Source organism: Saccopteryx leptura, chromosome 7, assembly GCF_036850995.1.
Source record: "Saccopteryx leptura isolate mSacLep1 chromosome 7, mSacLep1_pri_phased_curated, whole genome shotgun sequence".
Lineage (NCBI taxonomy): Eukaryota > Metazoa > Chordata > Mammalia > Chiroptera > Emballonuridae > Saccopteryx > Saccopteryx leptura.
In genome coordinates, this window is record NC_089509.1 from 58829326 (window position 1) to 58853074 (window position 23749).

Consider the following 23749-nt stretch of genomic DNA (forward strand, 5'->3'; position numbering starts at 1 on the left):
CAATGTTTTTGAGTTTTGGGGGTAGATACCCAGTAGAGGGATTGCCTGGTCATATGGTAATTCTATTCTTAATTTTTTGAGGAGCTATTATATTTTCTTCCATAATGATTGTACTAATTTGCATTCCCACCAGCAGTGAATGAGGGTTTCTATTTCTCCACAGCCTTTCCAACCCGTCTTGTTGATAATAGCCTATCTAACAGGTGTGACGTGGTATCTCATTGTAGTTTTGATTTGCATTTCTCAAATAGCTAGTGTAGATGAGCATCTTTTCATATATTGGTTGGCCATTTTAAAATTACTGTACTTCCTTGAATTTGGATTGTGAGAGAATACCATGCAGGTATTCTTGGAAAAATGAAGTACCTCCATTTAACATATTTTATAAATATCTTATATTTAAATTTATATTTTAAACATTTTATAAACATTTTAACTGCTTATTAACTGTCGAGAAGCTGCTATCTGACTAACCTTCTGCCTTGGTGTGCAGAAATTCTATGAGATTCTAAGAGGTTAGAATTTGTACTAGCTAACACTTTTTCTCTCCCTCATGTTCACTTCCTAATCTCTTTAAACCTCTGTGAGTATCCACTTGAAATGAATTCCTCTTTGCAGTCCTGTGTCCCTTGGGCTAGCTAACCCTGTGGATGCCTTGAGTATGGACCCAGTTTTGCCTTCATTATAGATAATGGGCCCTACTCAGGACCTGTTTAACTCTGCTGTTTAATGGAGTGCAGGAACTTTAGAGAGATATCTAAGACTACAATTTATGTATCTGAAAGAAAAGGAGGCTTAATTTCAGCCAGAAAGAAGTTCAAAATATACTTTGAGAAGTTGCCGGAAGAGGAGGTTGGAGGAGGCCATGTGATATGAGGGAAGCATATGGAATCTAGAATCTCAAGGTCTGTTTTATATCTTGGCCCTGCAATTTATAACTATGTGAGTTACTTAATATTGTGCAAGTCACTCCATCACTGACCCTTAGTTTTCTCATCAGGAAAACAAGACTATCTGTTTTATCTATATTGTAAGGTTGAGTAAATTTAAAAAAATGCAGTATGTGAAAATGCTTTACAAATTGTAAGGTGCTGGCAAATGTTATCATCATCATCATCACCACCATCATCATTGTCATCATCATCACTGTAACTGTTAGAAAAACACATGCTAGATCCCATAATTCTGTGGTGCCTGCTACTAAGAGCATCGGGTCATTTTCCTGCTTTTAGTTGTTTTGAGTCAAATTGGTGCTCATGTTGTATCATTAAATTTTAAAGTTGTTAACTCTGATTATCCATGGACTTGGAAGAATGGAGAGGGGGCAAAGTAGCAGATGGCCAAGTACATGATAAGCCCAGGTCTAGGCCAGTTTTAAAGTAGCATGTTTGCCCTGGCCGATTGGTTCAGCGGTACAGCATCAGCCCAGCCTGTGGAAGTCCTGGGTTCGATTCCTGGTCAGGGCACACAGGAGAAGCACCCATCTGCTTCTACCCGCCTTCTCTCTCTCTCTCTCTCTCTCTCTCTCTCTCTCTCTCTCTCTCTTTCTCTTTCTTTCCCACTCACAGCCATGGCTTAAATGATTTGAGCAATTTGGACCCGGCCGCTGAGGATGGCTCCATGGCCTCACCTCAGGTACTGAAATAGCTCCATTCGGAGCAAAGGAGCAGCGGTACCAGATCCGCAGAACATTGCCCCCAAGTGAGCTTGCTGGTGGATTCTGGTCAGGGCACATGCGCGAGTCTGTCTCTGCCTCCCTGCCTCTCAATAATAATAATAATAATAATAATATTAATAAAGTAGCATGTGTAATATGTGTGAACAGTATGTTTAATATGTATCAAAAAAGAAGCTAACCAACCTTGGGACCTTGCAGCTATACCTGCTCTGCCAAGAGGTAAAAAAACCATTCATTCCAGAGATGATGGATAAAGACTCTTAAAAGAAAGATCAGCTTATTGGTCAAACTTATGAAGCAAAAGGAAAGTAGGGCCTGGCATTAAGAAAAAGTCTGCTGGGGAAATGTGGTGAATTTTTTACTCAGAAACGGGTTATACACTTCGAGGTGTTTCGGGAGAAAGTGGGTTTTATAAGAAGCCTACTGTAGTTAGCAGTGTCTGAAGGGAAGCCTAGTGTAGTTAGCAGTGTCTGAAGGGAAGCCTACTGTAGTCAGCAGTGTCTGAAGGGAAGCCTACTGTAGTCAGCAGTGTCTGAAGGGAAGCCTAGTGTAGTTAGCAGTGTCTGAAGGGAAGCCTAGTGTAGTTAGCAGTGTCTGAAGGGAAGCCTAGTGTAGTTAGCAGTGTCTGAAGGGAAGCCTAGTGTAGTTAGCAGTGTCTGAAGGGAAGCCTAGTGTAGTTAGCAGTGTCTGAAGGGAAGCCTACTGTAGTTAGCAGTGTCTGAAGGGAAGCCTAGTGTAGTTAGCAGTGTCTGAAGGGAAGCCTAGTGTAGTTAGCAGTGTCTGAAGGGAAGCCTAGTGTAGTTAGCAGTGTCTGAAGGGAAGCCTAGTGTAGTTAGCAGTGTCTGAAGGGAAGCCTACTGTAGTTAGCAGTGTCTGAAGGGAAGCCTACTGTAGTTAGCAGTGTCTGAAGGGAAGCCGAGGTCGCAGAATCCATGCAGGCGTGGCCCTCAGGCCCAACCCAAACTGAACTCTGGGCAGTGTGAAAACGAGATACAAACTATGGTGTGGAAGAAGGCCAGAGTATCGAGTCCTTCCTTCACTTGTATGTAGGTTAGTGAAAAGAACCAACTGTGTATAAGAGTCATTTTTGGAGTAGAGAAGGGAAATGTTGTACATGGTCAGTGAAATAATTGGGCTTATGAGGTTGGGATAGCAGCTGTGGAACCAGACCAATTTTTGTCTTTATTGATTAGGCTTCTTCTAGTAACCAAACTGTCAACACAGCAATTTTTTGATAACAGTGACCTGTGATCACAGTGTTTAAATTCTACTATACCCATGTAACTCCACCCCATAACCGGGGAGCCAGCAGTGAGCCATTAAACTGTATGAAGCCCTTGCTTGCTGGATGCCTCTGCCACAGCAGTGTCTCCAAGTTGGAAGCCATGAAAATGGTTTGAAATGTTTTACCTTCAGATACAAGACCTTCATCTCGTGTTGATCTTGGACAGTAATTTGGATAACCAGCACTTTTGATGCCCATTTGCAGCAGGGAGGTAAATTGGTTAGAAAACCTGTGTTTGCAGTCAATAGCGTTCATGCATTGGAACCTATGTACCTGTCTCAGATTAATGTTCTCAATGTCAGTGCTGGGTTTGCCCAGAAGATACGCTCCTCCCTGAAGGAACTCATCCTAGATCACCTCTGACTTCCTCGTGCCATGTCAGGCAGCACTTTCTTATTCATGCTTTATCTAGTTGCAGATCCAAAAACATTCCTCACATGTAAATTCTGTGCTTGCATTTGAGCCATGCCTGCTCCATTCTTATCTTACTTCAGAAATTCTTTTAGCAAATCCGAGATGGCTTGTGTTCAGCTGGTCCACGCCTATGCACCCTGAAAGACTTTTTAAGGTCAAGGTCGATTCTGAATGGTCAGTACCTTTGCTGTTTCAATTAAAATATTTTGAACATGGTCCCTGTGATATGCTATTAATTTTGTCAGATAAAATACATATGAAACATACATTAGCTTAGCCGACTTCAGTCTGTGATTTTAAAAAGGAGAAATCTATTTAGGAAGTTTTGACAGCATCTGAAAATCATTCATATTTCCTTGATTCATCTACTTTCTTGTGAAACTTCAAAGTTATTTGTAGCTCTGGCCAGTGGGGCAGAGGAGAGAGCATCAGCCTGGAGTGCCGAGGTCGCTGGTTCGAGCACAAGGATTGCGGGCTTAGTCCTGAGGGTGCTGGTTTGATCCTGAGGGTGTGGGCTTCAACCTGAGGGTGCCAGCTTGATCCCGAGGATACTGGTTTGACCCCTGAAGTCATTGGTTTGAGCCCCAGTCAGGGTACACATGAGAAGCAATCAATGACACATCTAAGTGGAATGAGTTGATCCTTCTCTCTCTCTCGCTCCCTCTCTTTCCTTCCTCCTCCCTCTGTCTCTTCCCCCCTCCTCTCTCTCTCTCTCTCTCTCTCTCTCAGAAAAGAAAATTGTTTGTAGCAAACCTTGTTGGTGCCCAATTCTGTAACTCTTAGCCCATTTCTGAATTCATCTGTAGCTGTAGTGGCCTGTCTTTCTACACCTGTGTCTCTCTACTTCTGTCTGAGGGGGGTTTTTTGTGCTGAGGGATCTTCACAGCCATCAAAAGAGCAAACTCAAAAGTGTCAGAGATCTGATGCTCCTGGCAACATTCAATAGATGAGAGGCAAGTGTTGGTGGATAAATACCTCAGCCTCTGCCACCTCTCTGCAAGGCAATGTTGAAGTGTGTTGTATTCCCTTCCTCAGTGGGCCCCCAGTGGGACAGAACCCCAGCTGCCCACAGTGGTAGCCCACTCATTAGTACTCTCACATTTGGCTTTCTCTCTTCCCTGCCTCACTTTCCTCACTTCCTTACATGTGTTTCCTGAGATCACCTCCCAAATGTACTACTCTCTGAACCCAAGACCTTGTCTGGGAGTCTGTTTCCAGTGGAAGCCAAACGAAGACCGAATTTTTCTCTGACCCACTCCTTTAGGTCCCCAGCTGCTCTCCCTACATGGTCTCTTGCCACCAATACCTCTGAATCCATTAGAAATGCAACAGATCAAGTCCTGCTGCGCTCCAAACCTTAGATGGTTCCTCTTGCCTTAGGAGAGAATACAAGGTCCCTGCCTCAGCTTAGCGACCCTGCGTGGCCTGGCTGCTTCTGTACTTGAGCTGCGTCTGAGATGTACTGTGCAAAGTGTTTTCCAGATACTTCCACATGGGGTTTCTCTTTGTTCTTCATCCTGCTACCCCCTCCCCACCGTCTCTGCTTCCCTGCTCTGCTGTTCATCTGTCAGGGGTGTTTTCCCCCTCCCTTGCTCACCTGCTGCTCCTCACCCACAGCTTCACAGGAGCCTGCTCGCACCTTCCCAAGATAGTCCAGTCCCCCAGACATGTGGTTCCTAGACTGTGCTTTTCCTTCCCAGAGCTTTGATGATTGCAATGATGTTATTTTCAATGATGTATTTAATGTCTCTCTCTAGACTAGGGATGTACAAACAATTACAGTTTAGATGGAACACAGCCATTGGTATACGCATTGTCTGTGGCTGCTTTTGTGCTACAACCAGAGTTGAGTATTTGCCATAGAGACTGTGCAATTCACAAAGTCTCAAATATTTACTATCTAGACCTTTACAAAATGTTTGCCGACCTTTTCTCTAGACCATGAACTAACTGAGAGAGCAAAGTCTCTCGCTCACTCTTGTGGCCTGGCACCCAATACAGTCCCTACTAAAACAGCCATAATATAATAATTTGTTTTTTACTATCTAACTTGGAACAAAATTTCTGCAAATGTTGCTCTTCTTCCTTTCTTATTACATGCTCCTTCTCTTGTGAATTTTGCATGTGTGTGTGGCAGTGTTGTTTATAGCAAGTAAAACATGTCCAGACCTATTGATAAGTATGTAGTACCACCTTTTAAGCTCTTTATTAGGCAGAATTCAGATTTCTACCTACATTATAATGCTTTCCAGTTGTATAGGCAATGCTTTTACTAGAGAGGTAAAGATTTTATTTTATTTTTCCTTTGGCCCGGTGTTCAGACTAAGTGGGACATGATGTACTATGTAAAGTATTTTCCAGATGCTTATAAAGAATATTACTTTTATATTTTCTTGGGAAAAGATGCCCTAACTAGATTTAATTTTAGGATATCAAAATTTAGTGAAGTAAAAAAAAGATAATAATAGCTCTTATTTTAATGATGTGGGGTGTGAAAATGTACACACTCCACACTGCTATTGTTTTTAGCATACAGACTTTATAATCTCACTCTTTTACTTAAAAATAAATAAATAAAAGTAATATTTCCCTAAGCAGCTCTTTAATGCCTAGAAAAACTTATCTAATTTGTTTCCTAACTTGCCTTTATAACCTTACCCTCTGTAATGTTCTAGAACAAGGGTTATAAAACTACAGTCTGCTGGCCAAATCCAGACTGCTGCCTGTTTTTGTGAAGAGAGTTTCATTGGAACCCAGACACAGTCATTTATTCGCATATTGTTTATGGCTGCTTTTGTGTTCTAATGGCAGAGGTGAGTAGTTGTGACACGACTAAATGGCCAGCCGAAGCCCAAGAGATTTACTCTTTGTCCCTTTAGAGGAAAACGTGATTGCTGAGCCCTACTCTAGGAAACCCCTGATACTAACTATGACCAACTCCTAGTCATTTTCTCTGCCTGCCAAACTTTGTCATGCCTCTGAGCCCTTTGCACATACGGTTTCTCCAGCCTGGAAGACCAGTCTCCCCTTTATTGCTTAGAAAATTTATTCAAGCTTTCAAGGCCCTGCTTGGTTTTCATCTCCTTTATAAAATTCTGAAACCCCCAAATGTATAAGGTCTACCGGAAAGTTCTGTTCGTTTCTATCACAACAAGTTTTGACACGTAAGCACATGTTTATTTGGCACATGTGTGCCTCTCTATTTTTATCACTTAATGTATACATACTGATGTAGCAAATTAACTAAAACTAAGTTGATTCACGTTAGTCTTATGTGTGAAGCCATAGTGTACCCATGGCTACTGATAAAGTTCATTTACGCCACTGTAATTTTTATGAATTTCAACAAGGAAGAAATGCTACAGAGGCATGTCTGTCGCATCCACCATATTCCCTGGACTTAGCGCCCTCCGACCGTCACTTGTTTTTGTCCTTACAAAATTTTTTGAAGGGCAAAAAATTCAAAAATGAAGAAGATATCAAACAAGCACTGGTTCAATTTTTCGCATCAAAAGATAAAACATTTTTCAAAAATGGGATATACAAATTGCCCTCACGTTGGCAAGAAATCATTAATAATAATGGCAATTATATTATTTAATAAAGTTTATTGATGGTAAGAAAAATTTGTATTTTGTTTTATTCCAAAAACAGACAGAACTTTCCAGTAGACCTTATATATATGTTTTTTTCTTCTGAGCTCCCATGGCACTTTCTACAGATGTGAATTGAATTAAAGCACTTATCATTGCTAGTTGTACCGTTAGTCCTGGTTTCATGTTTCTCTCCGACTAGAGTATGAGCAGTAGACGATGGGGTTCTATATCGTTACTTAATTTTGTATCTTCAGTGCGTCCTGTGGTGCTGGCGCCAAATACGTCCCAGGAAGTGACTGCTGAGTATCGGAGTGCCGCTTGTCATTAACCAGTGCGCATGGAAGATGTGGGGTTAATCGGAGACATTTCCAACAGCTGGAGGAATGATAGAATTTTTTACTGTAAAGTGTTTGGGAGTTATTTTTGTCCTGCCTTTTCCCTGTTCTGTCCTTACAGATGGGAAAAAAAGCTGAGGCTCAAAGCGGGGACTAGCCAGAGCTGACTGTCTTTTAATTGTGTGACACCACCTCACAGAAACCCTTCAGTGGGTTTGACTGGAGATGATGTGCTCATCGGAGAGTTAGCTGCTTAGTAAAATTGTTAATACTTATTTCTGTGGTGAAGGAAGCAGGCTATTTATTGGTGTATTGACCTTCAGTAATAGAAAACAGATTGGAAAATTTCAGTATTAGCTCTGACTTTCGTTTGCAGACAAATAAGTTGACTTTCTATCTCCTTCAATTTTTCCTTTTGGAAAAAAAGAGATAATTCTCAGTCTCTGATATTGTTCTTATCTGTAAATTCTGAGTGTTTTTGAAAGTTGCTTTGGATCCAAATCACCCTTTCAATAGCAGCTTGATGACCTCGCTTATTACAATCAACTTCATATTTTTCTCCTTTTCAATGAAAGCTCAAATTCAAAATGGAAAGCAGCATTTTTCAAGGGTTTCCCATATCTACCTAAGTGATGATGACTTCACGTTACCAGAGCCGGGTACCTACTGGATGCTTTACAATCTCCAGCTGTCTAACAGGGGGAATCTGATCTGGCGAAGAGCCCAGCTGTCCGTCTTCCTGGGGCTGGTAACCACGCATAGGGCAGTGGGATGCGCTTTAATCGACGTCCTTCCTAGACACCTCCTCACTAAGGGAGTGAAGAGGAGCAGAAGGAAGGAAATAGGCAGTTTGCACCTAATTTTAAATACCGGAAAATCATATTTGTCGTGTCAAAGATCCATTTGAATGAGAACTCACAAACTAGAACCTCTCTTTTAATATTTATAAAGTTATGTTTTAAGAGTTGTGGCACTCAGTGTCTGCCTGCTACTTAGCTGGAAGAGATCACATGACACGGTCCACTTTCAAGTTAATGGGCTTTTAACATCTTTTAGGCAATGTTTTATAATGAAAGAAATCCATTTTTGCTGGATTTCCATTGTTCAGGCTTTGGCAATAATATGTATATCAATAATGTCAGTACAAAGGTCTTGTTTGCTTACAAGCAGATTTCAGTTGTTCAGACACCAAATTATGTGGTGTTGCTAGAAACATGGGCAGTATTTGGTCTCTGTTCATTGAGCTACCTTGTAATTAGGATTGCATCCAAACAATAAGTGCCTCTTCTCTTGTAGAGGTCATTTCAACTTGCAGTTTCCATGACAGAACGACATTTCACAAGAGGACATGTCTATACACAAGGATGAGCTGTAATCAAATAGATATATGCAAACACACACACACACACACACACACACACACACACACACACACATACACACACACGTGCACGTGTGCATGTGGTTGCATTAGGTTAACCAGTGCATCTCTAACTGTGTCTGGCTTATTACTATTTAATGTCAGTTAACAAAAAAAAAATTTAAATTATTGATAAACATTTTTTAAAATTAAGATCAAAGTCAATATTTAAATTTCTAGATGATAAATGGATCCTCCTAGCAGAGTTTGTAAAGGAAAACTTACTGTAGCATGCACAACTATTAAGGCTGGGGAACGTTCCATGGTGCACTGGGTATTTTTTGTAGCCCTAGGAAAGAGAAGAATGTATGCCTTAATATTTTACAGCTGTTAAGCTAAAAAGCCATGAGAGCCAACTCTTGCAGAACTGAAAGCAAAATGTGATCAACCATCATAAATGATAAACAGTGAACTGAGAACATAAAAGTCAGGAAGGTCCAACGTGAACTGAAAGTAATTTAGAGGAGTTTTGTTTTAGCAGCTGAGATTCTGATGCCAAATCCCTGATTTCTGTCCCAGGAAAACTGGTGATGACATTTGGAGTGGCTCTATTTAAGGAGAGGAAGTTCGATGACTGATAAGAGCCAAGACGCAGAGTCAGGAATTACATGGCTGGCGACAGTCATTTCCACAGTTGTCCTTGGGGACCATTGGGAGACCTTTTGTTGCCTCTTTTGTTCTTTTTTAGGAAAGTAGATTCCTAATCAGGCTGTGTGTACTACAGGAGCCTCTTGAAGCATTTCCTTCCCAATGAAGTTAGGCTTGATGTAAGTGAATCTATTCTGAAGAGTGATTGTTGGCTCTTTTTCTGAGGCATTATTCCCCTAATTCTGCAAATAAGGAAACCAGTGAAGACAGTTTAGAATCTCATTCATTTACAAATTTATCCATAAGACTTCCTGGTCTCAGGACAAGTCACATGAAAGCCTGAAATTACTAGTGTGTTTAAACCAACAGAGACCACTTAACATGAATCAGGTAGGAGAATGGAAGAGATGCTTTGAGAATATCCCTGCAAATACTTCCTTGCTATGCTTTGGTCTGCAAAGGAAAGATCTTGTCTCAAATTCCTATTCTTTTACTCAGGACTGGATATATAATTTGTAGGGATCCAGCACAAAATGAAAACCTGGGGCCTTTGTTTAAAAATTATTACGAATTTCAAGATGGCAAGCACAGAGTATTAAAACAAGCACAGGGCATTTCTGAGCATGGGGCCGGGCCCTGTGTGAATGCACAGGTTGCACATTCATGAAATCAGCCCTGATTTGATTTATTTCCCTTGTTTACGATCTGAATTGATCTTAACAAATATTGCCCCATGACCTCTGACAGGTGTTAAATTTCAGGCATGTGTCCCTGGTGTTTTCTGATTCCTCGCAATCTCTTGCTGCATATTGTATCCCCCTTTTCCTCCTATTTCTTTTCTTGTCTTTTTCTCCTACCTAATTGTTTTTAAAATAGACTATTTTTAGAGCAGTTTTGGTTCATAGCAGAATTGAGGGGAAGGCACAGAGATTTTCTGTATCCCTCCTGTCTCCATACATGCACAGCCTCCTCCACGATGAACACCCTGCACCAGTGGTACATTTGTTACAAACAATGAACATTCATTGACACATCATCACCACCCAGAGTCCATAGTTTACATTAGAGTTCTTTCTTAGTGTCGTACAATCCATGAATTTGGACAAATGTATAATAACATATATCCACCATGATGATATTGCACAGAGCATTTTCATGGCATTGAACATACTGCTGCTCCTTCTTAAAAGACATTTTCTTTAGAAGCCAGCTTTGATTTCTGCTTTTATGTCCCTTTTCCTAATCTCACTGCCATGACATCTGTTTATCTCAAAATTCTGGGCCAGTATTAAGCTAAGAGGCTCATGTTGGAAAAGTGAGACTAATTGCAAGAAACAAAGGGCCAAATTCGTTGACAGTAGTTCTGCGTGGTGGGAGCAGAAGCAGATGGGAGCATCAATGGAGGGTGCACGTGCATGGAGGAGCAGCGGGCTGGGTGCCTGATGTCGTCCTGACTAAGTAAAGAAACAGTGTAGTGCAGCAGCTCAGGTAAAAAATAGCAACATCACTGCCGTTGGTTTGTCTGTTTTCCACTGGGTATAGAAAATTCTAGTGACAATGAAGACGCATATCTTTATCAAATATACTTGGAGAAAGCAAAGTGGCATCAGTTTGCTCTCATTTGTAGTAGGTTCCCCCAGTGTGGAAGGGAGATGGGAATTCTTTCTGATGAGAACAGAAAAAGAGGAAACAAGAAGCTAGCATTAAGGCCCTGGCCGGTTGGCTCAGCGGTAGAGCGTCGGCCTGGCGTGCGGGGGACCCTGGTTCGATTCCCTGCCAGGGCACATAGGAGAAGCGCCCATTTGCTTCTCCACCCCCACCCCCTCCTTCCTCTCTGTCTCTCTCTTCCCCTCCCGCAGCGAGGCTCCATTGGAGCAAAGATGGCCCGGGCGCTGGGGATGGCTCCTTGGCCTCTGCCCCAGGCGCTAGAGTGGCTCTGGTTACGGCAGAGCGACGCCTCGGAGGGGCAGAGCATCGCCTCCTGGTGGGCAGAGCGTCGCCCCCTGGTGGGCGTGCCAGGTGGATCCCAGTGCGGGAGTCTGTGTGACTGTCTCTCCCCATTTCCAGCTTCAGAAAAATAAAAAAAAAAAAAAAAAAAAAAAAAAAAGAAGCTAGCATTAAATGACTGAACTTACTTAGATCAGTAAGTTCCTTGCCCTCTCCTCTTTGCTGCTCCCTTCACTCATGTGTATAAAAGTGACCACCAAAGCCAACTTGCTTGGTGAAAAGAAGTCACAGTGAGTGAGAAAGGATGTATGGTAATTCTCAACCCTTCGTTTATCCTGTGAATGGCAGGGGGTGGAAGGAAAGGTAGAGGGTGGGGGTCAGGGCTGGTTGGGTCGAGGAAGATGTATAAATCTTGAATAACTGAGCATCATCTGGCAAAATCACCTGGTCCCCTGGGAGCTCTGTCTCCCAGGTCCAGCTAGGACATCCTTCCTTGTGGCTCCATTAAGCACTTTCTTTTCATTGATTAATCAATTGTATTTTAGAATCAAGTTTCATGTTTAGCTGCATAATCTAGGATGATATGACACAGACCTTACCAGTTTACTTCTGTGGCCCTTTCCTTAGCAGCAGTTCAGTGCATGCTGTGGCTTCCTTGCAGCTGCCGCTGTCAGGGACAGTCCAGGTGCCCCGCCTCGACTATTCCCAGCCTCTCAGCTTCGCTGCTTCCTAAACCACAGATCTTGCACAACTTAAACTCAAGATGGTTGAGATGTTTGGGGGAAATCCGTGCCCTCTGGAAGTACCCCTCAAATAATGGAGGATACAGATAAATGGTCCAGATTCCTATGATTTGAAGGCAGAATTCTGAGATACATTCTACAAGGATCCCTGGTGGGATAACCGGCTCAGGAACACACCTTTTATTATCTTTTCCATTTTCCTTGTTGCAGTTTTTCTGCCCTTCACTCCTGCTTCCTGGGATCACTTCCCAAATGAGCTGTATCCAAGTCCTAGTGTCAGGCTCTGCCCTCAGAGGAATACAGACTAAGAGATGCTCATAAAATGAGTAAGATGCAGTGCTGGCCAGGCGGGCGCGCATATACACCAGCCTTCCATATGGCTTGGTTCATCTGTGGCATTCCTTGCAAATGTTCAAGCTTTCAACTGATAGCTGAAAGAGAAAGTTGGAAAATAAAAAATATTCTTATATTGCCAATGTTCCCATATATTGGTGACATCTCATTACATAATTATCTCTTCAGTCGCCTTTTTGAGGTCCCACCCTTTGTCGGGCGCCATGCTATTGGTTGGTGCTAGGAAGAGAAATAAAGTATGGCTCCTGTCAATGGAGCGTACGGTCTGCTAGAGAGAGAGGATGCTAGAAATCTGCAGCGTATAAGGGCACAATGGCGAAGGTCAGTTGTGCAGGCATGGTTAGGAGTTGTGAAGGAGAAATGGTGGGAGCCAGTGGGCAGACAGAACAGTGTGGGACAGGGCAGAAGGAAGCTGGAGTCCCAAGCGGCTCGGTCCAGGGGGTGAACTGCAAGCAACTGGGATGCAGTTTGAGGTTCTCTTACAATGAAGAGATGAGAGCATCCACCTGATGTCCTGTGTGGAAGACTAGCACCTGCATCCGTGTGGCAGTTTGCATTTTGCAAACCAGGTCCACAGATTGCTGTCCCAAACTATGGGAGTTGAGCACAAGGCTTTTGACTCAGGATTTTAGTCTCTTTATTTCTCTCTCTCTCTCTCTTTTTAATGTGACAACTTTGTTTCTATTTTTCTAAAAATATGTTTTATTAAGTTAGGGTCTCCAGGGCATAGGGTATGAGCCACTTCATATTCAATGTGATGCATTTCTTCAGGGAAAATCTTAATTTTTTGTGTCTTCTTTAGAAGAAGGGATTCCAGGAATGCCCAAAAGGCTTGAAGAAATGCAGTGCTGAAGTGGCTTTACTGAAACTTCAGGCAGGCTTCGTTGCCAGATTCCCTGTCACCGCCAGTGTGCCTTTCCCTTCCGAATGCACCTGCAGTCCTGGCCCCACTCCTTGGAATACTGATTATTACAGTGCTAGTCTGATCTTTTAGATCCAAGCCAGTGGACACTTCTTTGGTAAAGATGCTACTTGAAAGTCCCTGTTTTACTTCATTACTCCTACAAAGATGCTTCGTTCTTGCATTTAAAGAGACATAAAGAATGAGAGAAAGTGTCTCTGTGTGTCCAAAGGACACATTATGGGCAAGACCTGTCACCCTTGTCAGTTCTACATAATTGCCAGGGTGACCCACAGCCTTGATCTCATAAACTACTGAGCCAACCTTTTCCTTTGCTTCTTCTAATGTTCTAAAGGACACACTCACTGCCTGTTTGGTGTGAGTGGCCTGTAGACACATTAGAATCTGATAGGTTCCCTACACAGACCTGTGCAGAGGCCTTTTTAAGTTCACTGCAATGTCATCATGGATGCTTTCATGTACAAACAGTAGTCTCACAGTAGTTCACATCTGGCCAGAGAGTCTAGGCTCTTTAGAATCTGATGGGTTCCCTACACAGACCTGTGCAGAGGCCTTTTTAAGTTCACTGCAATGTCATCATGGATGCTTTCATGTACAAACAGTAGTCTCACAGTAGTTCACATCTGACCGGAGAGTCTAGGCTCTTTGAACCATGCTTTCCTGTAATGACTCCCAAAATTTAAACTTCCTTTTCCTGTAAGGAGTACAGTAGAAAATCAGGACTCAGCTTAATAAAAGTTCCAATTCCAGTACTCACACTTACCTTTCTTTCTCTTTTTATTCCAGCAGAAAGAAGGATTGATTGGGAGAAAGTGGAAGAGTTATTTTGTTTAAAAAAAATTATTTTGGCCTGACTGGGCAGTGGCGCAGTGGATAGAGTGTCGGACTGGGATGCGGAGGACCCAGGTTCGAGACCCCGAGGTTACCAGCTTGAGCGTGGGCTCATCTGGTTTGAGCAAAGCTCACCAGCTTAGACCCAAGGTCGCTGGCTTGAGCAAGGGGTCACTTGGTCTACTGTAGCCCCCCGGTCAAGGCACATATGAGAAAGCAGTCAATGAACAACTAAGGTGTTGCAATGAAAAACTAATGATTGATGCTTCTCATCTCTCTCCATTCCTGTCTGTCCCTATCTATCCTTCTCTCTCTCTGTCTCTGTTAAAAAAAAAAAATTATTTTGGAAGCACATATAAATGACTCTGTCCAGAGAAGTAGGGGAAAAAGTGATACTTTCATTTGAATCTGAATAGGAATTTAGTTTGTCATGAGCTTTTAGACTGACTTTAAGAATGAGGATTTAATGAGAAGAGAAAACTCGTCTGATTTTGTGAGAAATAGATGCTGAAATTTGTCTGTGCTCTAAGTGGGCATTTAAGAGAAGCCCAAAATGATATTGATGTCTTGCCATCTATTTTTTTAATACAGTTTGACCAACCTTTTTAAAAAACATTTACACAGGCATCTGCACATATTGTTTTGACCTTTGAAATGGGCAGTGAACATTGTAAAATAATTATCACAAAATTGGACTTGAATTTTCTACTTGTTCTTTGGCTGATGGATGCTTTGTACATTGAGTATTTTCAAAGAATAACAAACAGAAGAACTGTTTTTTGAATTGTCTTTAGACAGCACCCTGTAGCTCCGGGTACATGAGGGGAAGGTGGTGGAGAGAGAAGTGATCTGTTGTCACTTTCTGGGTCTGTTTTAAATGCCGCTGCGGTAGCACCCCTTCAACCTTTTTGCTTTAATGTTTTCTGTTCTTCTTTGTTTTTAATCTTTTTGAGACAACAGCTGGATTCTGCTTTTAGTACTACTCTTGATTCCTGTCCTGTCATGAGTCATTCTGGTGGTCTTCTTCTTCTTTTGTTTTTTGAAAGGCATATGGTATCCTACCTTTCCATACTATTTAATTAAAAGTTTGGCTTTTGGGAACTTGGCTTTGGTAACTGCTAGAAAAAACCCCCCAAAAACCCAAAACAGAGCCAGTGTATATTTCCAAGGAATCTGAGACCCTCTCTTAACCTTGAAGCCTCTCCATCCAAGGTAGAGTGCTTTCTACCAACTCCCTGCTGTAAAGTTCACAGTGCATGCTTTGCCCAAGGCAAGCTGCAAGTGTTGATTTGTAACTTGCATGAACATGTCCCAAAAGGCAGTTCCTGAGTTATTTATTATACACAGTTTTCTGTGATCTTTGTTATTACTGAAATGTTTTAATTTTATATACAGCAAACGTATCTCTAATTTGTTTCTCTGAGTCTGCCAATTCTAAATTTTATGCTGACATAATTTGTCCCCAAAATATATATGCTCAGGTCCACAAAGACGTTCAGAGAGGAATACTGTATCTTGTGTTTGGGTATGGTGAGGAGGGAGCTGGGTAGGGGAGGGATAAAATAACACTGTTTCAAAAAAGAAGAAAAAAAAGAATTTGCCTGAGGCCATTCAGAATGATTGGCTTGTTTAGATTATGAATTTATAGGATGAGCTGTATATTTATGATAATTTTAAAATATTAATCCTCTTTTGATAAGAATCCTCCCACTTTCTGTTGGCCTGGTGTCGGGCAGATAAGTTATTTTTTGCTCACTTCATTAAAGATGGCTACTGCTCTCAGGGTGATGCTCTCACGTGATACAGCTAATTGCCCTTCTTGCTTAGGAAGGGGTTTGGTTATGCTGATGTGTGTTGGGGGAGGGGCTTTCATGCTGAAAGGTTTTAAAAGGAGGAGTTAGAAGGCCATTTTGGGGAGAGAGTGACCACGTTCTTGCAGAGAGGAAGAGCCCATGTTGTAGCAGGACAGGGAGGAGGCGGCCAAAATGGCGGAGTGCTGAAGGAGAAGCCAGTTTGTGCAGGAGAAGGAGATGGGGAACAGAGGTGAATAAGACTAGTGAGGTGGAAGCCTTGGATTCTAGAAAAACTCGAATGAGTCAGTGGCTTTGGGAGCCCTGAATGGAAAGGGAACTTTTTTCCCACTGTGTATTTTTACTCGCTTGCTGAGTGCGAGTCTAGAATAAAGGAAAATGGACCACCAGTTTTTGGCTCTGCAGTTTCTTTACAATCTGTCTGAATTAAATGCGAACCTACACGAGCCAGGTGGCTTTGATGGTGACCGTGGCTACTGGCCTTACACCTGGCATCCTCTTTTTTTATCACAGCTTTATTTAGGAAAATTATAATAAAAATAGAGCCTTTTCTGGGAAGTAACCCAGCAGTGACAGAGATATCATTGAAACATTTTCTGAGAAATCAAAGTTTTAAACACTTTTTTTAATCCTCCACTTTGATGTCAAATGATGTGGACTGCTGAATTTCACACAGAATTTGATATATAATAAGAAAACAAGCGTTGAATCCGTCAAGATTTATTAACCTTTCTTTTGAGGTCTTTGATTTGAAATGCCCTTTTTGAGATAGCAGAATGAAATTACCCAGTAAATGAAGCATTTTAGAATCTGTGAGAAAAGTTCTTAATCAGTTTTTAATCTTTTATTTGGGGGGGGGGGAGGGCAGATAACATAACTTTCAGGATAAGCCACTACAGCACTCTGAATCATAATCTACAAATGAGAATATAATTGTGCAATTTATGTTTCATTCTCCTGCTCACATTTTATATTAGGCTTGTTTCTTTGCAAACTTACCGCATTGTGAGTTTTTCATAAATAGCTTTTTAAAGCCATTCACATAAATCAAAATAATATTTATAGATATTCAGAAAATGATTAATCTTAGGGTTGTGGCAAAGCAGGAAAGCTTACTGTGGGTTTGCCACCTCCCTGCAACAAAAATTCAAGTTTTGGTTAGGTAAGTTCCTTGAATGCGCATAGTGAAAATTAGTTTCTTTTGGACCAATCATGCAATTGAAAATCTAATTTAAATTAGAAGGGCACGCTGGGCTTGGCAGAGGGCATTGTGAGAAAGCAAAGTGTAATTTTCCTCCAAACAAAGACAAGCTTGTTGGAGAGCATGCTTTATTGCCTGGAAATTCTATATATATGCAAAGTTGCTCATCAATTCACTGTTGGGTTTTATGTGCTTGGTTTCTCTTTTTGTTTAGAAAAATCTAATGCTGAAAAAAGTCGGCATAGCTCTGTACGCTATAGGCAGAGAAACCTACATTGGCCAATTCTCCCTGTGTGCAGTATGCCCATGGGCGAGCTGCCCACCGAAGGGGTACTTAGACTGGGGCTTCATGCAGGTAAAATCAGGGTGTGCACCTCGGCAGAGCCCACCCAGAATTTCTGAAAATGACTCTTGCATTGTTTTCTGATCACCTCCCTCTGAGAGCCAGGTGGAGGTATTAGGTAAATTAGGTTCACAACCTGAACTCCAGTCAGTGCTTTCTCTTTTTAAAAGCAGCTTTATTTGGCCTGACCTGTGGTGGCGCAGTGGATAAAGCGTCGACCTGGAAATGCTGAGGTCGCCGGTTCGAAACCCTGGGCTTGCCTGGTCAAGGCACATATGGTAGTTGATGCTTTCAGCTCCTCCCCCCTCTCTCTCTCCTCCCTCTCTGTCTCTCTCTCTCCCTCTCTCTCCTCTCTAAAATGAATAAATAAAAAATAAAATAAAAATAAATGAACCTCATGGGAATAACTGTGAGCTTTAAAGAAAAAAAAGAAAAAGGAAAAAAAAAAAGCAGCTTTATTGAGACATACCGCACATCCCATACAATTTGCCTTCTTAAAGTGCATATAACTCAGTAACTTTTAGTTTGTTGTGCAACTTTTACCATGGTCAATTTTAGAACATTTTTATTTTCCCAAAAGACAAACCACATCCCAGTCAGTATTTTCTGAAGACCCAGTTTTAGATAAATTAATTCAATGAGTGAAAGGTGAACATTCTCTAGGCTACTTTTATTAACTTGTTTAATAACATTATATAAGTTTTAGGCGTACAGTTTTATAATACATTATCTGTAGATTATATTGTGTGCTCAGCACTCAAGTTCTTGTCCCCCCATCACCATATATTTAACTCTTTACTCTTTTTCCCTCCTTCTCACCCACCTTCCCCTCCGGTAACCATCATACTCTTGTCTGTGTCTATGAGTCTGCTTACTTGTTTTATTTGTTCATTGTTGCTTTTCTGTTTTATATCTCACATATAAGTGAATCATGCGGTTCTAGTCCTTTTCTGTCTGATTTGTTTTACTTAGCATGATATTCTCAAGATCAGTACATGTTGTCCCAAATGGAAATACTTCATCATTTTTTATGGCTGAGTAGTATTCCATTGTATATTTTGTATCACATCTTCTTTATCCAATCATCCATCATAGGACACCTAGTTTGTTTGCATATCCTGGTCACCATTTATAATAAATATAGGGGTACATATATATCTTTATGAATAAATGTTTTCAAATTTTTCAGGTAGATACCCAGAAGAGGAATTGCTGGGTTATATGGTAGTTCTTTTTAATATTTTGAGAACATCCATATCCTTTTCCATAATAGTTGCAACCAATTTACATTTCAACCTGCACTATATAAGAGTTCTTTTTTTTTCACATCCTCTGTAACACTGTGATTTCTTGTATTAATGAGAGTAGCCATTTGAACAGGTGTGAGGAGGTATCTCATTGTGGTTTTAATTTGCATTTCCCTTATATCTAGTGAAGTTGATCATGTTTCCATATATCTGTTGGCCATCTGTATATCCTTTTTTTTTCTTTCTTTTTTTCTTTCTTTTTTTTTTTTGTATTTTTCTGAAGTAAGAAGTGGGGAGGCAGAGAGACAAACTCCTGCATGTGCCTGACTGGGATCCACCCAACATGCCCACTAGGGGGCGATGCCCTGCCCATCTGGGGCTTTGCTCCATTGCAACCTGAGCCATTCCAGTGAGGCAGAGGCCATGGAGCCATCCTCAGCACCCGGGCCAACTTTGCTCCAATGAAGCCTTGGCTGTGGGAGAAGAGAGAGACAGAGAGAAAGGAGAGGGGGAAGGGTGGAAAAGCAGATGGGCGCTTCTCCTGTGTGCCCTGACTGGGAATCAAACCTGGGACATCCACACACCAGGCTGATGTTCTACCACTGAGCCAATGGCCAGGGTGTCATCTGTATAGCTTCTTGGGAAAAGTGTTCAGGTCCTCTGCCCATTTTTAAACTGAGTTGTTTGAGGTTTTTTGTTGAATTATATGAGTTCTTCATATATTTTGGATATTAGCTCCTTATTGGAGGTATTGTTTGTAAATATCTTCTTCCATTTGGAGGTATTGTTTGTAAATATCTTCTTCCATTTATTTGGTTTCTAGGCTGCTTTTAAATGAGTGTCATCAGCTTTGGAATTGCTTTCTTCACTCAGTTTCTTTGTTTCATGCCATAGACACTTTATTTAATACTCACCATAGCATGTGGACAGTACTTTATAGTGTGCAAAGCTCTTTATTTCATACGCAACTGAGAGGCTTGGCAGCGGCATGACAGGGTTGGGGCGAGATGTGCCTAGGAGACTGTCCTGGAGGGAAGGAGTCGTGTTATTTGGCAACCTCGGAGTGGTGGACCTGCAGGCTGGAACCCAAACATGCGAGCAACCTGAGCACATGTGTGTGGGGGGGATCTGGTCTGTGGTGGGGGAAGCAGGAGAGCCAGTAGCCAGGAGGGCATCCAGGGTGAGAAAAGGGATGTGGGTTCCAGGAGGATTTCCTTACAGGAGGTTGCAGGGTTGGCGGTCAGACATCAAGATGGAGGGTTTCAAACAGGCGACAGAGATGAGTAGGAGGTGGAGATAACGGTAAACGTCAAGATGGGGATGCAATCTTCACCTGAGGCAGGAGGGGCTGGAGCAGGCGCAGGAGAGCCAGGAAGACGTCCGGCAATGCCACTGAATCCTGCACTCTATTAATGAACCCCAGCTGCCCGCACTGGCTACCACCCCACACTCAGAATTGTCCAGACCAGCTGCTCTTTGCTCCATCTGAGTAGTTCTAGTTCTTGCTTTTTTCTCTCCAACTCTCCCCCCCCCTTCCATTCCTCAGGCCCACCTCACTTTGCAGACCCACTTGGGCAGGCTCCTCCAGTTAGCATTGTCCCTCAGACTCCAGTCTCTCCTTCGGCCAGCCCCTCACACCCATCCAGGAGGGGAAGAGAGATGGGCAGGCTCTCAGCCCCCTGGGAGGCAGATGGCTTGGACCAGCCCACTTCTGCTGGAGGAGGAGCCAGAGTGTCGTCGTTTACAGGGGTCGGGGTGGGCAGAGAATGTTCGGACAAGATTTCCCCTGAATCCTGGGGTCTGGATTCAGAGTACTTCACCTGGCTGCCCTCCTCCCGGGCTGTCCGCTGTCTGTCCTTAAAAGTGTTATTTTCAGCTTGACGCTTTTATGGAAGGAAGGAGCATTGTTTTTTCATCCAGATTAGCTGTGTACATGTGGGAGAGTGGTTGACAGTATTTCCCCTTCCAGAGACTTCTAAGGAATTTTTAATCAGGCACCTCCACCCACCAGTTTTCTCCTCTCCAGATGGTTCTACCTCTCTGATGAAGTGTGCTTTCATTTTCCCCCAAGTTTAAATTTAATATACCTTACTGTATTCAGGTATGTTATTTTAAAACTGTATGTGGGCCCTGGCTGGTTGGCTCAGCGGTAGAGCGTCGGCCTGGCGTGCGGGGGACCCGGGTTCGATTCCCGGCCAGAGCACATAGGAGAAGCGCCCATTTGCTTCTCCACCCCCCCTTCCTCTCTGTCTCTCTCTTCCCCTCCTGCAGCCAAGGCTCCATTGGAGCAAAGATGGCCTGGGCGCTGGGGGTGGCTCCTTGGCCTCTGCCCCAGGCGCTAGAGTGGCTCTGGTCACGGCAGAGCAACGCCCCGGAGGGGCAGAGCATCGCCCCCTGGTAGGCAGAGCATTGCCCCTGGTGGGCGTGCTGGGTGGATCCTGGTCGGGCGCATGCGGGAGTCTGTCTGACTGTCTCTCCCCGTTTCCAGCTTCAGAAAAATAAAAAAAATAAAAAAAAAACAACAACAATAAAACTGTATGTGTACACACACACACACACACACACACACACGTTGTCTTGGGCAAATATTTTGAAAACATCAGGAATTTTAATTAAATCTGCAGTAAAATCAAGACTAGCTATATGTTACAAATATTGGAAAGCATACATTCGTGTTTTAGATTTTGGACTTGCATAAGCATAGCACACCTATACTGTGTTGTCTAAATTGTTGTGTTGATTGGTAGAAAGCTTGTTTCTCTCCTAGCACTATAGACATAATTTATAGGAAAGCCCCAAGCAGCTATTTTCTGACCAGGGAATTGACATTTGAAGTTGAGTTTTTAGATTGCTGCAGAAATAGTTATCTGTGTGAGATGAAAGGTCAGTCCGTGCAGAACAGTTAGATTCTTCAGCTCTGTTAAGGCTGGAGATGGGACATCTGGTGTCCTTGGGCTTCAAGGCAGTGTCGGGTGGGGGATACAAGGAAGCCGGAATGCACTTCTCAGAAAACCTAGTTACAAAAGCTGTAAGGCTGAGCCCTGAAGTCACTGGCTAAGCATCACAAGGACAGTGCTAGAAGAGCCCGGGAAACTCCTCCTTGGTCCAGGTGGCACTGAGACCAAGGGGATTCCCCGGTCTGGTTGGGCGGGGCCCGGAGAAGAGATTTGCCGACAGTGACAGAGTGGAAGAATCAGAGCAGGTGATTGCATCGCAGTTTTGGGTCATCTGTAAGGGGTGGGTGGTGGTATTCCAGGCTAGAACGAGAGGTATAAATGACAAGAAGGAGGGGGGGCAGGCAAGGGCAAGAGAGGCTGCGAAGTGTGTTGAAGGCTGGACTGCAATCCCAGCAAGGGAGTAGATACACAAGGGGTAAAGGCCGAGCCCAGATATGGGGGCCGAGCACATGCGGGATTGGGGGAGAGCTGTGGCTTTTTAGCTTTTTTCACCCCTGCACCCCACCTCCCCACATGCCAGATACCTGAATACAGGGCACCCTCAGGCAACTCCGGACCTTCCCTGGTGAGGACGGAGCTCCCACTTTGGTAAGGATGTGCTGGAGAGGCAGAGGCCGCTGAAATCACAGAATGGGGACAGAGCTTGTCATTGAGCCCAGTTGGAAAGTCAGATATTGACAGAATAAATGCATTCAGAATAGCCATTTAATCTTTCCTCTCTAACTCCTTTTCATTTCTTGGTAGTTTTTAATTCTGATATAATGTTAAATATACTCAGAAAGTTACAAGAATAGTATAAATAACTCCTCAAGACTCTTTACTCTGATTCTACAGCCTGTTTACATTTCGCCCCATTTGCTTTATCCTTCTCTCTCTCTCATTTTTTTGCTGAATCATTTGTAAGTTGTGACATTGTGCTGTTTTACCCCTGAATATCAGTATTTCAGTGCATGTCCTTAGAACAAGGACGTTTTCTCATAAACTAACCACAATGCAGTTATCAAAATTAATAAGTCTGTTTCCTTTTAATACTAATAATATTCAAATGCCATTCATAATGCTTTATAGTTTCTATTTTATTATTTTTGAACTATCAGAGATTAGAGTTTAATTACATTTCTTTTATCTTCTGAAAGAGTTGGGGAGAGAGCACAAACAATATTTTTCTTCGACTGTATTACATGGGAAGTCTTTGCCAAGTTTACAGAAGATGCGGTTGGCAATCAATAGAGTTACAACATAATGACACCAATTAGATAAAGTCATCAGAGAGATCAAAGAACCTTTCTGTATAATGTGTTTGATATTTGTTTGCCTTGGAATTAAATTTTTACAATGCTATCTCATTTTAAGAATAACACTGAAATCACCACTTGATGTGATCTTTATCTTTTTTTTGCCTTAAACTCAGGGAAGATACTTTGATACTGCAAATTCAATATATAGCAAAAAAAAAAAAAAGTTTAACAAGAAAGAAATGGTGAAATGTTATAATATCAATATATACCCAAGATATTTTCTTAGAGAGAGAAAAAAGAGGATACAATACATGTGCCCTATGATCCCATTTGTTTAAAACCAATTGAGATTATATATTAATGTGTGACTAGAAACATTCTAGAAGTTACAAAAGAAATGAGTGTCGGCTCTGTTTAACTTGGCAGTGAAACTGGGTAGGTCAGTAGGTGCAGGGTATGAGGGGAGAGAATTCTTTTTCATTTTATATGCCTTGTATTTTAAATTTTTTATTATGTGCTTTTATTTATTTTATAATAATAAAACTTGTTAAAGTAGGGTGGGAGAAAAGAGAGAGAGAAAATAAACAGTTAAAACCAAAAGGCAAACTTACTAAAAATGGCCTATAGAGGAACATCAATAGGTAGAATTATGAATGAGTTGGATATCTAAAATGAATCATTTTCTACTTTCAGCTATTTAGATATGGCTGCTAATTTTTTCAGCAAGATTCATACATGAGTCTCTTAAAACTAAATTTTCACTAATGAGTGTATTTTGGTGCTAATTCTGGTAGAGGAGGCTGGCTGCTCTATCCTTCTGTACTTCCTTTTAAATTACA

At 42.1% G+C, this 23749-nt stretch overlaps 1 protein-coding gene across 18 annotated transcripts in view; it reads left to right on the top strand.

Moving 5' to 3' along the window:
* RAPGEF4 (Rap guanine nucleotide exchange factor 4) overlaps nucleotides 1–23749 on the top strand; it is a 319360-nt gene that overhangs the window by 141718 nt on the left and 153893 nt on the right. Inside the window, exon 1 of one of the 18 annotated variants that reach the window (XM_066345724.1) lies at nucleotides 6068–6190. The exons of the other annotated variants lie outside the window; for them this stretch is intronic. Coding sequence (XP_066201821.1) covers nucleotides 6182–6190 — 9 coding nt within the window. The 5' untranslated portion in view covers nucleotides 6068–6181. Of the gene's footprint in view, nucleotides 1–6067; nucleotides 6191–23749 lie in introns of those variants that run through there. 18 annotated transcript variants of the gene reach the window in all.